We start from the raw sequence: 23,896 nt of genomic DNA, 5'->3' as shown, positions 1-23,896 counted from the left end.
CCTGGTAAATGTACCCCAACCTGGCATGTTCCCCCATACTGGTAAATGTACCCCATCCTGGCATGTTCCCCCATCTTGGTAAATATCCCCCTTCCTGGTAAATGTACCCCATCCTGGTAAATGTCCCCCTTCCTGGTAAATGTACCCTATCCAGGAAAATGTACCCCCATTCTTGCATGTTTCCCACATCCTGCCAGGTTTTCCCCCATCCTGCCAGGTTTTCCCCCCATCCTGCCAGGTTTTCCCCCCATCCTGCCAGGTTTTCCCCCCATCCTGCCAGGTTTTCCTCCATTTTGCCAGGTTTTTCCCATCCATCCTTGAATGTTTTCTCCCATCCTTGCATGTTTTCTCCCATCCTTGCATGTTTTCCCCCATCCTTGCATATTTTCCCCATCATTGCATGTTTCCCCCATCCTTGCATGTTTCCCCATCCTTGCATGTTTCCCCCATCCTTCCATGTTTTCCCCAAACTTCCATGTTTTCCCCCATACTGCCATGTTTCCCCCCCCACATTGACACAGCCGCTGCCGCATTTAAAAAAAAAACAATCCGGGCCTGGTCTCACAGTTTTGCATGGTATATGTAATGCCTTGAAATTTATTTTCTTCCCTTCTGTTGACTGCTATGTTTTCCCCCATCCTTCCATGTTTTCCCCATCCTTCCATGTTTTCCCCATCCTGCCATGTTTTCCCCATCCTGCCATGTTTTTCCCATCCTGCCATGTTTTCCCATCTTGCCATGTTTTCCCCATCCATCCTTGCCTGTTTTCCCTCATGCTGCCATGTTTCCCCCATCCTGCCATGTTTTCCCCCATCCTTGAATGTTTTCCCCCATCCTTCCATGTATCCCTTATCCTTCCATGTTTTCCCCCATGCTGCCATGTTTTCCCCAAACTTCCATGTTTCCCCCATACTGCCATGTTTCCCCCTATCTTGACACAGCTGATTCCGCATTTAAAAAAAAATTAAAAAAATATGGGCCTGGTCTTCACAGTTTTGCATGGTATATGTAATGCCTTGAAATTTATTTTGTTCCCTTCTGTTGACTGATAACTTCAACATGGAGATACCTTTGCTGTGTTTTAAGCTGTTTATGGAGCATGTTTTTTGCTGTAAAATGTAACTAAGACAATGTCAGGAAAATCCTACTAGAACAGCTAAACTTCATATTGGGTTAATCAGAATACCTTTATATGATGGCACCTGTGCACTGACCACTGATTAACTTGATTATAAATGTGATTGACTAAGTCTGAACATAACCACATTACCAGTTATTAGAGGATGTTTACGCTTATGCAACCACATTGGTTTTGTTTGGTTATTTTTGTTTTGCCTCACTCAAAATTATCTCAGTTTTGGTTGATATATTAAAAGTGGAAAAGGTTTAGTTAGCTGTAGTATTTCTTTTGAAATATCTATAGGCTTTTATACAACATTGTAGGGCTTGGGGAAAGTGTGGGGAATTTATTTGACTTATGTCAGTGTTAATTAAAGATTATGTAATTAAATAGGAAAAAAGAAAGCACAGTCTCATCACATCCATAGGTAATTGTATTCAAACAAACTGACATGTTTTCTTCTTTTTCTCTTTGTAGAAAGGACATGATTTTTATGAAGGTGTAAGAGCAGGTAAGATGTTCTAGTGGTTACTGAAATAACAAAGTTTCTTCACTAAAGTGGCAATACTTGAAGATATTTTGGCTATAATATTGACAACTTTTTCCAGTAAATAATTTTTTGTTTTATAGATTCCCGCATATATTTTTTTTAGACATTGGTTAAATAAATGTTTTGATTGCATTATTACATTAAATCTTACTTGATCATTAGTGATATTGTATTTTTTCCATGTAATAAATGTTGGAATATTGCCCCATATAAGCTTTATCCTCACATCAGTGCAATGGTCACCCATTATGCTACAAAAAGTTACATTTTCGGTATTTGTGTAGTGTTAGCAGATGAACTCACCCCTAGCTATATGCCATCACTTTACTTTATAAACTAGAAAACCTAATAAGACTAATAAGCAAAGAAGTTAGTTTGTGAATTTCATAAATTGTATAGATCTGATTTAAGCGGGCTTTACACGCTACGATTTCACTACAGCGATCTCGTTGGGGGTCACGGATTTTGTGACGCACATCCGGCCGCTGTAGCGATGTCGTAGCGTGTGACTCCTAGGAGCGATTTTGGATCGTTGCAAAAACGTCCAAAATTGCTCCTCGTTGACATGGGGGTCCGCTCCCAATTATCGCTGCTGTCGCTGAGGCGAAGTTGATCCTCGTCCCTGCGGCAGCACACATCGCTATGTGTGACGCCGCAGGAACAAGGATCATCTCCTTACCTGCCTCCGGCCACAATGCGGAAGGAAGGAGGTGGGCGGGATGTTACGTCCCGCTCATCTCCACCCCTCCGCTATCATTGGGCGGCCGCTTAGTGACGTTGCTGTGACGCCAAACGGACCGCCCCCTTAGAAAGGAGGTGGTTCGCTGGTCACAGCGACGTCGTAGGCCATGTAAGTACGTGTGACGGGAGTGCGCGATTTTGTGTGCTACGGACAGCATTATGCCCGTTGCGCACAAACGATGGGGCGGGTCTCATGCTAGCGATATCGGGCCGGATATCGCAGCATGTAAAGCCACCCTAAGGCTATGTGCACACGTTGCGTACTGGCCCTGCAGAAATTTCTGCAGCGATTTGAACAGCACACGTGCGCTTCAAATCGCTGCAGAAAAGTCCTTAGTGAAAAAAAAAAAAAGCCAATTCCATGCGCTCTGACTGCAGCCCCTCCCATAGACAGAGAAGGAGCTGCAGGCAAAGCGCAGGAAAGAAGTGACATGTCATTTCTTAGAACGCGCGCTTCGGGCAGCAGCCGGAGCGCTATGCTCTAAAACGCCACGTGTGCACGGCTGCTGCATAATCTTCATAGATTATGCTGGGGACGCAGGATGCATGCAGTTACGCTGCAGTGCAGAGCGCAGCGTAACTGCATGTAAATACGCAACGTGCGCACATAGTCTTAAACTTATTGATTAATGTGTAGTTTTTGCAATTCCATTGTTTATTATACAGCAGATATATTGATAATATATTCCCATTTGCTTCACATATATATTCATCATTGCGTATAGTTTAAGAACATAAGCTTTCGTTAACTTGACGGTCCTCTGACAGCAGGTAACTCCTTCATGGCATTGCGATTTTTGGGGATTTTCTTTCAGTTTAGTTTTTCCTCCCCTTGCTCCAAGAGCCATAACTTTTTATCTTTCTGTCCACATAGCCATTTAAGAGCTTGTTTTTTTTGATGGACAAGTTGTACTTTTTAAGGAGCCCATTTATTCTACCACATGCACTAGAAAAGGGGGGGATCCAAGAACATTGAAATTGCAATGAAAGTGCAATTCGACAATTGGTTTTTTTTTTGTTTTGTTTTTTATTTACCATGTTCACTATACAGTTAAACTAACCTGGCAATATGATTTTCCAGGTCAGTGAAATTATGCAGATACCAAACATGTATAGTTTTTTTTTTCATTTAGGTGGTAAAAAACAGTTTTGAATTTTGTTAAAATAAATCTGTTGCTTTTGTCACCATTTTTCGAGACCCCTAATGTTTTCATTTTTCAGGATATGGGGCTTAGAAAAAGCTGTTTTAAGAGCCACAAAGGCATCAGCAGTCTCAGTAGACCAAGAAGAAAATAATCAGTACACTTCTTGGTCACATCAGTAAGAGATTTGACTATAGCTGAAAAGTTCTTAATTAACTTATAATAATAAGTAGCAATAACCTAAGAACTACTGCAAAGCTTTAAGGTTAGTAGGTTGTACCCAATCAAAGACTGCCTGTTCCTCAAAGAGATTCATCTGAAAACCTTTAGCAGAAACCAATTGACCCAAAAACTGAATTTGTTGCACCTCAAATTGACACTTCTCTAGCTTGGCAAATAAATGATTGTCACAAACAGTTTGAAGTACCTGTCAAAAATGCTCCTGATTCTCCTTATGATAAACTGAGTAAGTCAAGATGTCATAAAAGTATATTACTACAAATCTACCAACTAAAAAAAGAAAAAATATAATTTATGAAATCCTGAAACCGTGAACTGCATCACCAAAGTTTTAAAGTGACCCTCAGGTGTATTGAAGGCAGTCTTCCATTTCTCACCTTGGCAAATACATATAAGGTTATTTGTCCTCTCAAATCCAGTTTAGAAAACCACTTGACCCCCGCTAGTTGATTAAACAGGTCAGGAATAAGAGGTAGTGGGTAAGGATTTCCTACAGTAATCCTATTAATTTTGCTCTAATCCAAACACAGATGCAACCCTCCATATGTTTTCTTAAAGAAAAATCTCACAATGACTGGTGAGGTGGAAGGCCTAATGTGACCCTTGGTGAGACTTTTTTGAATGTACTCTTTTGAAGGCATCGCTTTCAGGAAGAGAGGTTAAAACTCTTTAACCTAGATTTAGGCTTGCATAAATTTGACAGCACAATCATAAGACCTATAAGGATGAAGAACTTCACATTCATCCTTAAAATCCTAAATGAAATCTGGAAGAAGAGATCTAAAAGAAGCCAGGGATTTAGTTAAACTGGTAAAACAAAAATTTCCCAAAACTTAGCCTCACAAGTCTCCCAATTGATGGTAGGATTGTGTTTAACCTACCAGGGAATATTCAACACAATTTTAGTTGGTAAGAAAGGAAACCGCATGAATGAAATAGATTGTGTGCAATTATCACACTCTCATACTGACATTATCAACCTTTAAAGTAACATAACTTTGGGTAAGAGGAGAATTATCAATTGTGGATACTTGAATAGGAAGGCTGAGAGTTGAAACTGTATACCCACACTCGATTACAAAATCACTGTCAATGAGATCTAAAGTGGAACCTGAATCAACAAATGCAGAGGTAGTTATAACTCCAGATTTGGTAATCAAAGACACTTGTAAAAAAAAAACAACCCAGTTGTATGCATGAGAGATCATTTCAAATCTTTAGAACCAGGGTTCTTACATATTAATGATTCTTTATTTTTCTCTTTACCCTTTGTGAGGCAGTGACAGGGGTAATATTTGAAGACCGCTATGTGTCCCCCAGAATGTGTCTGGAAATCCTCTGAGTTTGCTATAGCTATTACGGGGAGTATAGCACAAAGGGTAACGGGGAGACAGATCCCTCCTCCCAGTCCAGGTTTTATAGCAATCCTCATGTCCAGCATTTTAGTTTAAATCTTGCAGAGCACATCAGGGTGTGTTTCAGTTGAGAGCCAGGCTTTTTGAAGCTAGCACATGCTGTGTGAGCTGAGCTGGCTCTGTGTGGAGTGAACACAGGCCAGGAGTGTGAGCCTAGGAGAACCCTAAGGTAACAAGGATTTGTCTATATGCATCGGCTATGCTCCGGAAGAGACTTTGACTGTGGGAAATTGGATCTATTTATGCTGCAGCAATAAATAGACTGTTGGTGTGAACATGCTGCTGCCTCACTGCCTCACGTTTATGCCCAAGCAACGCTGCTACCTCATTATGGTGGAGAATGCGGGCATGGCAGCCTGGTTGCTACGGGCAATGGCCTAGGAGGTACTTCCCCGAAAAAAAAAAGAAGATTTTTTTTTTTACTGTCTGTTTGCGGTGGATCGGCGGGTCCACAAAGCTTGCGGGCATTGCAGCCTGGTTGCTAGGGGCAACAACCCAGTTTTCACATGTTTATGATCAAACATGCAAAGTTACAGTTTAACTCAGCAGTCACCATGGAGGATCTTATAAAGCAGCTGGCCCAGTCTAGTGCTCAACTACAGCAGGCTTTTGCACAAACCAATGCTCACCAGCAACAGGCTAATGCTCAGCAGCATCAAACCAATGCCCAGCTTCTGCTGGCCTTAGTTCAGCAACAGGAGACAAACAGCTTGCTGACTCAGCAGCTTGCGGCTCTGTGAGATGCACTCCAAGCGGTAACTCCAAGTCATCCAGTCCCTCCTGCGGCCCAGGACAGAGTAAGAGCGGCACTTACGAAGATGAGTGCAGAGGACGACCCAGAAGCTTTTCTCTCCGTGTTTGAGAGGACCGCTGAGCGAGAGAAATTGTCTATCGACCGTTGGACTGATGTCGTGGCCACGTTCTTGGTAGGTGAACCCCAAAAAGCCTACCTGTATCTCAGTACGGAGGATGCCAAGGACTATGGCACACTGAAAGGTGAGATCCTTGCACGAATGGGGGTTAACACTTATCTCCGGGCCCAGCGAGTGAATCAGTGGTCCTTTGTGGAGGGAAAACCTGCACGTTCACAGGCCCATGTCTTACTGGACCTTGTGAAAAAATGGCTCCAGCCGGAGACCTTGAACCCCGGACGGATGATTGAGCGGGTGGTGATTGAACGGTTTGTGCGGACTTTGCCAGACCCCATTCAACGGTGGGTGGGCCAGGGGGATCCCGGTACCCTAGACCAACTAGTTAATTTGCTGAAACGCTACACAGCTACCCAGGAGTTGGTCCGGGACTCTGCTTCACGGCGGGCACTCCGTAGGGATACGTCCCCTTCACAGTTGGTGAAAGACTCCCGTCCCTCCTCGGGTGCGGCCCCGTCTTCAGCCCTGGCAGAGAGTAAACCCCAGACTAAGGTCAGCGGGAGTCCCGGTTCCCCAAAATCAGACACCCGAAACAGGGACACCTCTGCTGTTATGTGCTGGCGGTGCCATTAGCTGGGGCATATGATGGCACAGTGCCCACTCACATCAGAACCCATGGACTGCCGGTACACTCGCCGGGAATCATTGTATGATCATACTGTTTGTGCCGTAACCACTGTTACTATGAGGGAAGAGCCCCATCTATGCAAAGTACGTGTTAATGGCTATACAGCAGAGGCTTTGTTGGACTCAGGAAGTGTTGTGACTCTTGTACATGCCTCCTTGATCTCTGGGGAAAACCCCATGGGACATAAAATAGGGGTACTTTGTATACATGGAGACCTACGTGAATACCCTATGGATAGGGTCACCATTGCTACCTCATGTGGAGAGGTTCAACATGAAGTGGGAGTGATGAAAAGACTTCCATATGATGTTATTTTGGGAAGAGACTTGCCCCTGTTCTGGACATTATGTGGGAGGCGGCCCAGCCCTCCGAGATGTATGATAGAACCAGGCCCTGAGCCGGACGATCCTGACTCAGGGATACCTGCCGTAGGGGTCACCAGTATAGGGAAAGAGTGTAACCCTGCCAGGTTCCCCCTAGAGGTAATGGCAGGAGAGGTTGAGCCACCCGAGGCAATTCTGGAGTTGATCGTGTCTCCAGATAATTTTGGAACAGCACAGCTCCGGGACCCCACATTGGCTCCTGGACGTGGAAATATACAGGCATTTAATGGGGTCCCCCAGCGGCCTGGTGCCAAGCTGGAAACTCCCTACATGGCTCTAAATCGAGAGTTGCTCTATTGGGTTGATAAAGTCCGGGGGGAAATAGTGGAACAGTTGGTGGTCCCTCAGCCGTTCCGCCGTCATGCCTTGGAATTGGCTCATAACCACCTAATGAGTGGGCACCTAGGTGAAAAGAAATATGCGGGAACGCATGTTTCAGCAGTTTTACTGGCCAGGGGTCGGCGCAGAAATTAAGAGGTTCTGTGAGTCCTGCCCCGTTTGTCAGTTGACCGCACCCACGCACCGTTTCCGTAGTCCTCTGATACCTTTACCCATTATAGATGTGCCTTTTGAGCAGATTGTTATGGATATGATCGGACCCATTGTAAAATCAGCCCGTGCTCACCAGCACATTCTGGTAGTGATGGATTACGCGACGCGTTATCCGGAGGCCGTTCCCATGCGCCACACCTCGGCGAAAGCTTATTGCTCGAGAGTTGTTTGCTATGTTCTGTCGCGTGGGGTTACCCAAAAAAATCCTGACCGATCAGGGCACTCCCTTTATGTCTAAAATTACGAAGGAACTGTGCAAACTCCTTCAGATCAAGCAGCTACGCACGTCAGTGTACCATCCCCAGACCGATGGTCTAGTGGAACGTTTCAATAAAACTCTGAAGGCTATGTTGAAAAAGGTGGTCTCCAAAGAGGGGAAAGATTGGGACATGTTATTGCCCTATTTAATGTTCACTATCCGCGAGGTCCCACAATCTTCCACCGGGTTCTTGCCATTTGAGTTACTGTATGGCAGACATCCGCGAGGACTGATGGATATTGTTAAAGAAACTTGGGAACAGGAGCCCACCCCTCACAGAAGCACGGGTATGCAGGATCATATCACGGCAGTAATGCCCATTGTTAAAGAGCATTTGCTGGATGATCACGCGGCCCAAAGTACTCAGTATAATAGAAAGGCCTCCGTCAGGTCTTTTAAACCGGGGGATCGTGTCTTAGTCCTAATACCTACTGCAGAAAGTAAGTTCTTAGCCAAATGGCAAGGTCCCTATGAGATCCGGGAGGAAGTAGGGGAAGTAAACTATAAGGTGTATCAACCAGGTAGAAGAAAACCAGAGCAAATATACCATGTAAACCTGCTTAAGGCGTGGATAGACAGAGAATGTATGGTGACTGACGTAACGTTGGACCTAACCTTTTCAGGTGCCTTGACAACAACAAAGGAGGAGTCCCCTGATGATGAATTGGGAGTGAGGATAGGGGATTCTCTCTCAAAACAGCAGAGACGGGAGTCTCGGAGGTTAGTACAGCGGAATACGAATGTGTTCTCAAGCCTACCCGGTCGAACAACCGTAATCCACCATGATATTGTCACCGAGCCTCAAGTAAGGGTACGCCTGAGGCCATACTGGGTACCAGAGGCTCGTAGGCAAGCCATTGCGGAGGAGGTAAAAAAGATGCTCCAACTAGGGGTTATTGAAAAATCCACGAGCGAATGGGCCAGTCCCACTGTGCTGATCCCGAAACCAGACGGTTCTTTAAGATTCTGTAATGACTTCCGAAAATTAAATGAGGTTTCGAAATTTGATATGTATCCCATGCCCAGGGTCGACGAGCTGATAGACTGGGACGGGCCAGGTACTTCACGACTCTCGATCTCACTAAAGGGTCCTGGCAGGTGCCGCTGACAGAGGCGGCAAAAGAAAAGACCGCTTTTGTCATGCCAGGGGGGCTCTATCACTATGTCGTCTTGCTATTTGGTTTACATGGGGCTCCGGCCACGTTTCAGAGATTAATGGACATAGTGTTAGAACCCCATCAACCGTATGCCTCTGCATATGTGGATGACATCATCATCTATAGCAGTGACTGGAGCACCCACCTATCTCAGGTACAAGCGGTAGTGGATTCGCTCAGAGCTGCTGGTCTGACAGCAAATCCAAACAAATGTGCTATGGGTCTCAAAGAAGCCCGTTACTTGGGGTATGTGATAGGCCAAGGGGTTATCAAGCCACAAGTAAACAAAATCGAAGCCATTCAAAACTGGCCTCATCCCCATACCACAAAACAGGTAAGAGCCTTTCTGGGTATAATGGGGTATTACCGACGATTCATACCCAATTTTGCTGGAAGGTCGGCGCCTTTGACCGATCTCTTAAAAGGGAAGAAGTCGGTCATGGTCCACTGGAATACACAAGCAGAGGAAGCCTTTCAGGCGCTAAAGGTTGTCTCCTATGTGGTCAGCCTGTCCTTGTCAACCCTGACTTTCAAAGGAGTTTATAGTGCAGGCAGATGCCTCTGAGGTGGGTCTCGGTGCAGTTCTGTCCCAGGAGGTAGATGGAGAAGAGCACCTGGTCACCTATTTGAGTAGAAAACTCACGCCGGCAGGGAAGAACTATAGCATAGTGGAGAAGGAGTGCCTGGCCATAAAATGGGCCCTGGAATCCCTACGCTACTACCTTCTGGGGCGACACTTTCGCCTAGTGACAGACCACTCCCCTTTGGTCTGGATGAGGACTGCCAAGGAGAGAAATGCTAGAGTCACCAGGTGGTTTCTCTCCTTGCAGAACTTTCACTTTTCTGTGGAACACCGGGCTGGTAAGTTGCAGGGCAATGCGGATGCCCTCTCCAGGGCCCCCCTGTATGTTGGCGAATGTTCAACCCCGCCCGTTTTAACTGAGGGGGGGGGGATATGTGAGGCAGTGACAGGAGTAATATTTGAAGACCGCTATGTGTCCCTCAGAATGTGTCTGGAAACCCTCTGGGTTTGCTATAGCTATTATGGGGAGTATAGCACAAAGGGTAACTGGGAGACAGCTCCCTCCTCCCAGTCCAGGTTTTGTAGCAATCCTCATGTCCAGCATTTTAGTTTAAATCTTGCAGAGCACATCAGGGTGTGTCTCAGTTGAGAGCCAGGCTTGTTGAAGCTAACACATGCTGTGTGAGTTGAGCTGGCTCTGTGTGGAGTGAACACAGGCCAGGAGTGTGAGCCTAGGAGAACCCTAAGGTAACAAGACTTTTGATACAAAGGATTTGTCTATATGCACCGGCTGTGCTCCGGAAGAGACTTTGACTGTGGGAAATTGGATCTATTTATGGTGCAACAATAAATAGACTGTTGGTGTAAACACACTGCTGCCTCACTGCCTCACATTTTTGCCCGAGCAACGCTGCTACCTCACACCTTTAAGAAATTAATTTTTGTATCTGAAACACTGAATCAATACATGGCCTATTAAATTGCAGTATAGACAGAGACAAGCAGGTAGACCAAGCTTAATTCCCTCTCCTTAGACTCTCTGCAGGCTCCAATTTGCATATTTTCTTCTGACTCAATAGAATGACAGGAGGAAGTCACTGAGTAGAGATCTCTGGAGAAGCACAATAGGGTCTTACCCCAATAACACACGGGGTAGGGACAGGGAGCAATAATACTCACCTGATGAAGTTGTGAAAGTCACAACTACTGTAAAGGCATGGAAAACTTGGATCAAGGCAGCAGCAACCCAAACGGCAGATAACAGAGAACAAAACAAGAAAATAGGGTTTTCATACGCCGTGCCAATGATCACTTCTCAGGTTTTCAGATTAATGGATCTTTATTTTGCACAGATCTACGCGTTTCTGGAGTCTCAGCTCCCTTCCTCAGGACCGTCAGGCACAAGAACACATCAAATCTACCATAATGGAGACGAACACAATATAAATACATTTGATGACATCACAAGACCGCCCCTGATAGAAAAAAATGGGCGGGAAAGGGTGCATTGCAGTGAAGCATGATGCAATACAAGTAACTTCATGAATGATGTGAAAAATAAAGTCAAATATAATAGAAATAACACATATCTCGGATCGTGATGTAATGAAATTAATCAAAATAAAAAACACCAAAAATAGCAAATCTATGTGTAATCATGATGATCTCTCAATAAAAAATACGTATGTGCAACACGGACATATGAGATGAGCCTAGAACTCTCCTAAACATGTCAGTGCTGGAGACCAAGAGAATATGAGATAGATAAGTGGAAGCACGAAACCACACATCCAACAAAGCATATACTGTTTCAGGGTGAAGGAGGAAAAAGAAACAGTCAAAATCCCCTGAATCAGTGAAAAGGTGAAGAGGAAAAAAACACAACCAATGTTCCAGATAGAAAAATGTAATAAAGATGAGACATAAAATCCAAGAATCAGGGAACCGCTCAAGACCATGATATAGTGAGTGAGTTCAAGAAAGTTCATGAGCGTAGGAAAAAAGCCACTCCGCATGCGGAGAAAGCAAGTGGCCGACCCAAAGAGGTGAAGTGAGTTCAGGACCGTGGGAAAAAAAGTTATGGCGCTTGCGCTGTTCAGAGACAAAGAGCAAGTGTAAAGCTTTTGAACCGAGTGAATGGAAGTGAGACGTGTAACCAAAAAACAGTGAATGTGCACTAATCAGACCTTGTAAAACTGACCATACATAATAGCCGGGGGAAAAAAATAGAAAGAACACATAAAGAAAAAGAAAGGCAAACACATGCAAAGCGTCAGATCAAATGGTATATACTAAAATGTAGGATTAGTATGGATGGGAAAGACAGAGACCAAGGAAAGGAAAACCCGTATGTCCCCAGGGTAAAAATGCGATCCCCCGTAGTGAGTTACCAGTGACACCGGGGATCAAAGAAACGTACCACTACTGCAAACTGATAGAATGAAGAACCGGAGTATAAAAAACAGTGACAATTAAGGGGTAGGTAATACAAATACCAGATAGTATGTCTGCTAATGACTCGAAAAAAGTGAATATATATATATATATATATATATATATATATATATATATATATATGTATTAAAAATTATTTAAGACAGAAGCACCCAAAAAAGAAGGGGGGGGAAGTATTTTGTGTTCGAGGCAATTACTGCTGACAGAAAGAACAAATATGAATCTGTGTCCCAAGAAGACTTATAAATATGGATAAACAACAATAAATGTAAAAGCATAAAAACATAGCAAAAAACCTATAAAGGACACAACAAATAAAACTTGAAACCATGTTACAAGATATATTAATTATCTAAAATATAAATAGCATTTAGACACTAAAAACATATATGAATATAAATATAAGATAAATATATAAACAAGTAACCAGATAGCATTTAATAAAATAGATCGATGACCTCATTGAGGCCTCGGGGTTTTCACGTGTTGAGTTTATAAATCCAGTACGTTTCTTTCTTATTAAGAACCTCTATCCGATTTGATATGTATGGGGGTATATATTCTATAGGGGTGACCTTTAGTATAATTTTTTTGTCATGATATAGAGTAGTATGTCGGGATAGTCCATGAAGCATAAAACCCACTTTAATATTGTGTCTGTGGGAGTTAATTCTGTTATGTAGTGCCTGGGTGGTTCTCCCAATATAACGCTTATCACAATCACAGTGTGTCTATATCATGACAAAAAAATTAAAGGTCATCCCTATAAAATATATACCCCCATACATATCAAATCGGATAGAGGTTCTTAATAAGAAAGAAACGTACTGGATTTATAAACTCAACACTTTAAAACCCCGAGGCCTCAATAAGGTCACCGATCTATTTTATTAAATGCTATCTGGTTACTTGTTTATATATTTATCTTATCTATATATATAATTGCCTTATTCTGTCTGTCTGTCTGTCTTGCTCCAAAATTGTGTCCTTACGGTGACACAAAGCTGATTGGCCGCTGGGCTCGCCATGGCCCAGCCCCCCGCACGGATTGGCTGCTCGCCTCGCCTCTAGTCCGCCCCCCCACGGATTGGTCGCTCGCCTCGGCCTGGCCCCGCCCTCCGCATGGATTGGCTGCTCGCCCCGGCCCTCCGCACGCATCGCCAGACATAACCTTGCGCTGCTGGGATCGTGACGGAGCCGGTGAACGCTGGTAACCATTATACACATCGGGTAACTAAGGTCCCTTAGTTACCCGATGTGTATCATAGTTACCAGCGTACACCGGCTCCCGGTACACATGTGCAGGGAGCCGGCATTATACTCCTCTCCCCCCAGGACTACTCCTCCTATTACAGTCCTCCTATTATACTCCTCTCTGAGTATAATAGGAGAACTTTTATAGCATGGGGGATGGAGCACGATGGGGGATGTAGCACGATGGGGGGTGCGCAGCATGGGGGATGGAGCACGATGGGGGGTGCGCAGCATGGGGGATGTACCACGATGGGGAGTGCGCAGCATGGGGGATGTAGCACGATGGGGAGTGCGCAGCATGGCAGATGGAGCACGATGGGGGGTGTAGCACGATGGGGGATGTAGCACGATGGGGGGTGCGCAGCATGGGGGATGTAGCACGATGGGGAGTGCGCAGCATGGGGGATGTACCACGATGGGGAGTGCGCAGCATGGGGGATGTAGCACGATGGGGAGTGCGCAGCATGGCGGATGGAGCACGATGGGGGTGCACAGCATGGGGGATGTAGCACGATGGGGAGTGCGCAGCATGGGGGATGTAGCACGATGGGGAGTGCGCAGCATGGCGGATGGAGCACGATGGGGGGTGCGCAGCATGGGGGATGTAGCACGATGGGGAGTGCGCAGCATGGGGGATGTAGCACGATGGGGAGTGCACAGCATGGGGGATGGAGCACGATGGGGGGGTGCGCAGCATGGAGGATGGAGCACGATGGGGAGTGCACAGCATGGGGGATGGAGCACGATGGGGGATGTAGCACGATGGGGGGTGCGCAGCATGGGGGATGTAGCACGATGGGGAGTGCGCAGCATGGGGGATGTAGCACGATGGGGAGTGCGCAGCATGGGGGATGTAGCACGATGGGGAGTGCGCAGCATGGTGGATGGAGCACGATGTTGGGTGCGCAGCATGGGGGATGTAGCACGATGGGGAGTGCGCAGCATGGGGGATGTAGCACGATGGGGAGTGCACAGCATGGGGGATGGAGCACGATGGGGGGGGTGCGCAGCATGGAGGATGGAGCACGATGGGGAGTGCACAGCATGGGGGATGGAGCACGATGGGGGATGTAGCACGATGGGGGGTGCGCAGCATGGGGGATGTAGCACGATGGGGAGTGCGCAGCATGGGGGATGTAGCACGATGGGGAGTGCGCAGCATGGGGGATGTAGCACGATGGGGAGTGCGCAGCATGGTGGATGGAGCACGATGGGGGGTGCGCAGCATGGGGGATGGAGCACGATGGGGGGTGCGCAGCATAGGGGATGGAGCACGATGGGGGGTGGGCAGCATGGGGGATGGGGCACGATGGGGGGTGCACAGCATGGGGGATGGAGCACGATGGGGGGTGCGCAGCATGGGGGATGGAGCACGATGGGAGGTGCACACCTCCCCCCAACACACACACACACACAATACACCACACACACACTGGGAACCACAAACACCGCCATACACAGACACCCACACACACAGACAACGCTGCACACACACAACAACCAACACACAAACACCGCGGCATACATAAATATACGCACATACCGCACAACACACACATTGCACAAAACATACCTCCCCCAAAACACACCACACCCACACAAACCGCGCAACACACACACACACACACAACGCTACAGACACACAGCGCTCCACAAACAACGCAACACACGCAACACACATACAACACCGCTCTCACCCCCCGCCACACCCAGACAACACCCAGAACATGTACAGCGCCCTACACAAACACTTGGTAACTACACACAACAACTTATATATATATATATATATATATATAACAAAAATCATACATGAACTGCACAATACGTAAATTCTAGAACACCCGATGCGTAGAATCGGGCCACCTTCTAGTCTATATATATAATTGCCTTATTCTGTCTGTCTCTGTCCCCCCCGCACGGATTGGCCGCTCGCCCAGGCTCCGCCCCCCACACGGAATGGCTTCTCGCCCCGAGGTGAGCGCATCAAGGTCCTGCAGCGGCGGAACACACACACACGCACACACATAAGAACAGACACACAGACTCACACACTTTCACTCAGACTCACACACTTTCACTCAGACTCACACACTTTCACTCACACTCAGACTCACACACTTTCACTCACACTCAGACTCACACTTTCACACACACTCAGACTCACACACTTTCACACACACTCAGACTCACACACTTTCACACACACTCAGACTCACACACTTTCACACACACTCAGACTCACACACTTTCACACACACTTACTCACACTCAGACTCACACACTCAGACTCACACACTCAGACTCACACACTCACACTCACACTCAGACTGACACTCATACTCACACTCACACGCACACTCACACACAAACACACTCAGACTCAGAATCACACACTCACACGCAGACTCAGACTCACACGCAGACTCACACGCAGACTCACACGCAGACTCACACGCAGACTCACACTCAGACTCACACGCACACTCACACGCACACTCACACGCACACTCACACTCAGACTCACACGCACACTCACACGCACACTCACACGCACACTCACACGCACACTCAGACTCACACGCACACTCACACTCACACGCACACTCACACATAGACTCACACTTAGACTCACACACACACACATGCACACTCACACGCACACTCAGACTCACACGCACACGCACACTCAGACACACACGCACACTCAGACTCACACGCACACTCACACGCACACTCACACGCACACTCACACACAGACTCACACTCAGACTCACACGCACACTCACACGCACACTCACACTCAGACTCACACACACACTCACACTCAGACTCACACGCACACTCAGACACACACTCACACTCAGACTCACACGCACACTCACACTCAGACTCACACACACTCACACTCAGACTCACACGCACACTCAGACTCACACTCACACTCAGACTCACTTGCACACGCACACTCAGACACACGCACACTCAGACTCACACTCACACTCACACTCATACTCAGACTCACACGCACACTCAGACTCACACGCACACTCACATGCACACTCAGACTCACACTCAGACTCACATGCACACTCACACGCACACTCACACGCACACTCACTCAGACTCACACGCACACTCACACTCAGACTCACTTGCACACTCAGACACACACACACACTCACACTCAGACTCACACTCAGACTCACGCACACGCACATTCAGACTCACACGCACACTCAGACTCACACGCACACTCACATGCACACTCACACGCACACTCACACGCACACTCACTCAGACTCACACTCAGACTCACACGCACATTCAGACTCACACGCACACTCAGACTCACATGCACACTCACACGCACACTCACACGCACACTCACTCAGACTCACACGCACACGCTCATTCAGACTCACACGCACACTCACATGCACACGCACACTCAGACTCACACGCACACTCACATGCACACTCACACTCACACTCACACGCACAATCAGATTCACACGCACACTCACACGCACACTCACACGCACACTCACACGCAGATTCACACTCAGACTCACACGCACACTCAGACTCACATGCACACGCACACTCAGACACAGACGCACACTCACACGCACACTCAGACTCACACTCACACTCAGACTCACACGCACACTCACACGCACACTCACACGCACACTCACACACAGACTCACACTCAGACTCACACGCACACTCACACGCACACTCACACTCAGACTCACACACACACTCACACTCAGACTCACACGCACACTCAGACACACACTCACACTCAGACTCACACGCACACTCACACTCAGACTCACACACACTCACACTCAGACTCACACGCACACTCAGACTCACACTCACACTCAGACTCACTTGCACACGCACACTCAGACACACGCACACTCAGACGCACACTCACACTCACACTCAGACTCACACGCACATTCAGACTCACACTCAGACTCACACTCATACTCAGACTCACACGCACACTCAGACTCACACGCACACTCACATGCACACTCAGACTCACACTCAGACTCACATGCACACTCACACGCACACTCACACGCACACTCACTCAGACTCACACGCACACTCACACTCAGACTCACTTGCACACTCAGACACACACACACACTCACACTCAGACTCACACTCAGACTCACGCACACGCACATTCAGACTCACACGCACACTCAGACTCACACGCACACTCACATGCACACTCACACGCACACTCACACGCACACTCACTCAGACTCACACTCAGACTCACACGCACATTCAGACTCACACGCACACTCAGACTCACATGCACACTCACACGCACACTCACACGCACACTCACTCAGACTCACACGCACACGCTCATTCAGACTCACACGCACACTCACATGCACACGCACACTCAGACTCACACGCACACTCACATGCACACTCACACTCACACGCACAATCAGATTCACACGCACACTCACACGCACACTCACACGCACACTCACACGCAGATTCACACTCAGACTCACACGCACACTCAGACTCACATGCACACGCACACTCAGACACAGACGCACACTCACACGCACACTCAGACTCACACTCACACTCAGACTCACACGCACACTCAGACTCACACACACAGACTCACACTCACTCACACTCAGACTCACACGCACACTCAGACTCACACGCATACTCACACGCACACTCACACGTACACTCACACACACACACACTCAGACTCACACTCACACGCACACTCAGACTCACACTAACACTCACATGCAGACGCACACGCACACTCACACGCTCACTCACACGCACACTCAGACTCACACTCAGACTCACACTCAGACTCACAAGCACACGCACACTCACACGCACACTCAGACTAACACTCAGACTCACACTCAGATTCACAAGCACACTCAAACTCACACTCAGACTCACACTCAGACTCACAAGCACACGCACACTCACACGCACACTCAGACTAACACTCAGACTCACACTCAGATTCACAAGCACACTCAGACTCACACTCAGACTCACACTCAGACTCACAAGCACACGCACACTCACATGCACACTCACACTCAGACTCACACGCACACGCACACTCACACGCACACTCAGACTCACACGCACACTCAGACTCACACGCACACTCACACGCACACTCAGACTCACACGCACACTCACACGCACACTCACACGCACACTCAGACTCATGCACACTCACGCACACTCACACGCACACTCGCACGCACACTCGCACGCACACTCAGACTCACACTCAGGCTCACACGCACACTCACACTCACACTCAGACTCACACGCACACTCACACTCATACTCACACTCATACTCAGACTCACACGCGCACTCACACGCACTCAGACTCACATGCACACTCACATGCACACTCACACTCAGACTCACGCGCACACTCACGCGCACACTCACATGCACACTCAGACCCACACTCACACGCACACTCAGACTCACACGCACACTCAGACTCACACGCACACTCAGACTCACACTCAGACTCAGGCTCACACTCAGACTCACACGCACACTCACACGCACACTCAGACTCACACGCACACTCACCCGCACACTCACACGCACACTCAGACACACATGCACACTCAGACGCACACGCACACTCACACGCACACTCAGACTCACACGCACACTCACACTCAGACTCAGGCTCACACTCACCCGCACACTCACACGCAGACTCACACTCACATGCACATGCACACTCACACGCACACTCAGACTCACACGCACACTCACACTCAGACTCAGGCTCACATGCACACTCACATGCACACTCACATGCACACTCACATGCACACGCACACTCACACACACACTCACACGCACACTCAGACTCACACGCACACTCACACGCACACTCACACACACTCACACGCACACTCACACGCACACTCAGACTCACACACACACTCACACGCACACTCAGACTCACACGCACACTCACCCGCACACTCACACTCAGACACACACGCACACTCAGACGCACACGCACACACACACGCACACTCACACGCAGACTCACACTCACATGCACATGCACACTCACACGCACACTCAGACTCACACGCACACTCACACGCACACTCACACGCACTCTCACACTCACACGCACACTCAGACTCACACGCACACTCACACGCACACTCACACTCACACGCACACTCAGACTCACACGCACACTCACACGCACACTCAGACTCACACGCACACTCACACGCACACTCAGACACACACGCACACTCAGACGCACATGCACACTCACACGCACACTCACACGCAGACTCACACTCACATGCACATGCACACTCACACGCACACTCAGACTCACACGCACACTCACACTCAGGCTCACATGCACACTCACATGCACACTCAAATGCACACTCAGACTCACACGCACACTCACACGCACACTCACACGCACACTCAGACTCACACGCACACTCACACGCCTACTCACACGCACACTCACACACACACGCACACTCAGACTCACACGCACACTCACACGCACACTCAGACTCACACGCACACTCACACGCACACTCAGACTCACACGCACACTCACCCGGACACTCACACGCACACTCAGACACACACGCACACTCAGACGCACACTCACACGCACACTCACACGCAGACTCACACTCACATGCACACTCACACGCACACTCAGACTCACACGCACACTCACACGCACTCTCACACGCACACTCAGACTCACACGCACACTCACACGCACACTCACATGCACACTCAGACTCAGACTCACACGCACACTCAGACTCACACGCTCACTCACACGCACACTCACACGCACACTTAGACTCACATGCACACGCACACTCACACGCACACTCACATGCACACTCACACGCACACTCAGACTCACACGCACACTCAGACTCACACACACACTCAGACTCACACGCACACTCACTCACACACACTCAGACTCACACGCACACTCACACGCACACTCACACTTATACTCACACTCTGACTCACACGCACACTCACACTCAGACTCACACGCACACTCAGACTCACACTCACACGCACACTCACACTTTCACACTCATATCAGATCGCATCCACGTCCTGCAGCGGCGGAACACACACACCTCACACACACATCAGATTGCATCCACGTCCTGCAGCGGCGGAACACACACACCTCACACACACATCAGATCGCATCCACGTCCTGCAGCGGCGGAACACACACACCTCACACACACATAAGAACAGACACACACACACACATCAGATCACACTCACTCTCTCACACACCTCACACACACATCAGATCGCATCCACATACTCACAACATCCCGTGATATCACTTGCTTCTCGGCGGCGATACTGTGCAGTGATCTTCCAGGACCTGCCGGAGGATCACATGGCCGGAAGCATGTGGTATCTCCGGATGTTGTGAGTGTGTCAGCGCGTATGTGCGATATCGTCAGTGTGTGTGTGTGTGTATGTGATCGGATGTGTGTGAGTGTGTGTGTGTATGCGATCGGATGTGTGTGAGTGTGTGTGTGTCTGTGAGTGTATGCGATCGGATCTGTGAGTGTCGGCCGAGGAGCACGGCGTGCAGCACAGCTGCTGGGACCGCCCACCGGTGGGCACAGGGAGAAGTGGGGTGTGTGTGTGTATGCGATCAGACGTGTGCGTGTTTACTGTCTGATGTGTGACTGTGGAGCACGATGGGGGGTGCACAGCATGGGGGATGGAGCACGATGGGGGGTGCACAACATGGGGGATGGAGCACGATGGGGAGTGCGCAGCATGGGGGATGGAGCACGATGGGGGGTGCGCAGCATGGGGGATGGAGCACGATGGGGGGTGCGCAGCATGGGGGATGGAGCACGATGGGGAGTGCGCAGCATGGGTGATGGAGCACGTTTGGGAGTGCGCAGCATGGGGGATGGAGCACGATGGGGAGTGCGCAGCATGGGGGATGGAGCACGATGGGGAGTGCGCAGCATGGGGGATGGAGCACTATGGGGAGTGCGCAGCATGGGGGATGGAGCACGATGGGGTGTGCGCAGCATGGGGGATGGAGCACGATGGGGGGTGCGCAGCATGGGGGATGGAGCACGATGGGGAGTGCGCAGCATGGGGGATGGAGCACGATGGGGAGTGCGCAGCATGGGGGATGGAGCACGATGGGGAATGCGCAGCATGGGGGATGGAGCACGATGGGGAATGCGCAGCATGGAGGATGGAGCACAATGGGGAGTGGGGATGGAGCACGATGGGGGGTGCGCAGCATGGGGGATGGAGCACGATGGGGGATGGACCACGATGGGGGGTGCACACCTCCCCCCAAAACACACACACACACTGCCACACACGCACTGCACAACACACCACACACACACTGGGAACCACAAACACCGCCCTACACAGACACCCACACACACAGACAACGCCGCAGACACACAACACCCAACACACAAACACCGCGGCACACACAAATATACGCACATACCGCACAACCCACACATTGCACAAAACATACCTCCCCCCAAAACACACACACACCCACACAAACCGCGCAACACACATACACAACGATACAGACACACAGCGTTCCACAAATAACGACACACAACGCAACACACAAACAACACCGCTCTCACCCCCCGCTACACCCAGACAACAACCAGAACATGTACAGCCCCTACACAAACACTTGGTAACTACACACAACAACATCTATATATATATATATATATATATATATAAACAAAAATCATACATTAACTACAGAATACGTAAATTCTAGAATACCCGATGCGTAGAATCGGGCCACCTTCTAGTATTTTATATTCATATATGTTTTTAGTGTCTAAATGCTATTTATATTTTAGATAATTAATATTTCTTGTAACATGGTTTCAAGTTTTATTTGTTGTGTCCTTTATAGGTTTTTAGCTATGTTTTTACAGTAATTGCCTCGAACACAAAATACTTCCCCCCCCTTCTTTTTTGGGTGCTTCTGTCTTAAACAATTTTTAATACATATATATATATATTTTCACTTTTTTCGAGTCATTAGCAGACATACTATATGGTATTTGTATTACCTACCCCTTAATTGTCACTGTTTTTTATACTCCGGTTCTTCATTCTATCAGTTTGCAGTAGTGGTACGTTTCTTTGATCCCCGGTGTCACTGGTAACTCACTACGGGGGATCGCATTTTTACCCTCGGGACATACGGGTTTTCCTTTCCTTGGTCTCTGTCTTTCCCATCCATACTAATCCTACATTTTAGTAAATACCATTTGATCTGACGCTTTGCATGTGTTTGCCTTGCTTTTTCTTTATGTGTTCTTTTTATTTTTTTCCCCCGGCTATTATGTATGGTCAGTTTTACAAGGTCTGATTAGTGCACATTCACTGTTTTTTGGTTACACGTCTCACTTCCATTCACTCGGTTCAAAAGCTTTACACTTGCTCTTTGTCTCTGAACAGCGCAAGCGCCATAACTTTTTTTCCCACGGTCCTGAACTCACTTCACCTCTTTGGGTCGGCCACTTGCTTTCTCCGCATGCGGAGTGGCTTTTTTCCCATGCTCATGAACTTTCTTGAACTCACTCACTATATCATGGTCTTGAGCGGTTCCCTGATTCTTGGATTTTATGTCTCATCTTTATTACATTTTTCTATCTGGAACATTGGTTGTGTTTTTTTCCTCTTCACCTTTTCACTGATTCAGGGGATTTTGACTGTTTCTTTTTCCTCCTTCACCCTGAAACAGTATATGCTTTGTTGGATGTGTGGTTTCGTGCTTCCACTTATCTATCTCATATTCTCTTGGTCTCCAGCACTGACATGTTTAGGAGAGTTCTAGGCTCATCTCATATGTCCGTGTTGCACATACGTATTTTTTATTGAGAGATCATCATGATTACACATAGATTTGCTATTTTTGGTGTTTTTTATTTTGATTAATTTCATTACATCACGATCCGAGATATGTGTTATTTCTATTATATTTGACTTTATTTTTCACATCATTCATGAAGTTACTTGTATAGCGTCATGCTTCACTGCAATGCACCCTTTCCCGCCCATTTTTTTCTATCAGGGGCGGTCTTGTGATGTCATCAAATGTATTTATATTGTGTTCGTCTCCATTATGGTAGATTTGATGTGTTCTTGTGCCTGACTGTCCTGAGGAAGGGAGCTGAGACTCCAGAAACCCGTAGACTTGTGCAAAATAAAGATCCATTAATCTGAATACCTGAGAAGTGATCATTGGTGCGGCGTATGAAAACCCTATTTTCTTCTTTTGTTCTCTGTTAGGAGGAAGTCACTGAAACATGCTAAAATGTACTCTTATCCCTAGGACGTCTGTTCAAACCCACTGCCAGTGACAAAGTTTATTTTAGGGTAAACTGGGAGGGACTATAAACCATCATATCTC

The 23,896-nt window shown here is 47.9% G+C and overlaps 1 protein-coding gene across 2 annotated transcripts in view; it reads left to right on the top strand.

Moving 5' to 3' along the window:
* Window positions 1-23,896, top strand: part of HIBCH (3-hydroxyisobutyryl-CoA hydrolase) — a 787,172-nt gene that overhangs the window by 729,738 nt on the left and 33,538 nt on the right. For both annotated transcript variants that reach the window (XM_075319035.1, XM_075319034.1), the window contains exon 13: window positions 1,598-1,631. In XM_075319035.1, the coding sequence (XP_075175150.1) occupies window positions 1,598-1,631 (34 nt within the window). The remainder of the gene's footprint in view (window positions 1-1,597; window positions 1,632-23,896) is intronic.

Source organism: Anomaloglossus baeobatrachus, chromosome 7 (assembly GCF_048569485.1).
Source record: "Anomaloglossus baeobatrachus isolate aAnoBae1 chromosome 7, aAnoBae1.hap1, whole genome shotgun sequence".
NCBI classification, from domain to species: Eukaryota; Metazoa; Chordata; class Amphibia; order Anura; family Aromobatidae; genus Anomaloglossus; species Anomaloglossus baeobatrachus.
The sequence above is the reverse complement of the archived record's forward strand: the minus strand, read 5'-3'. Positions and strand labels throughout refer to the sequence as shown.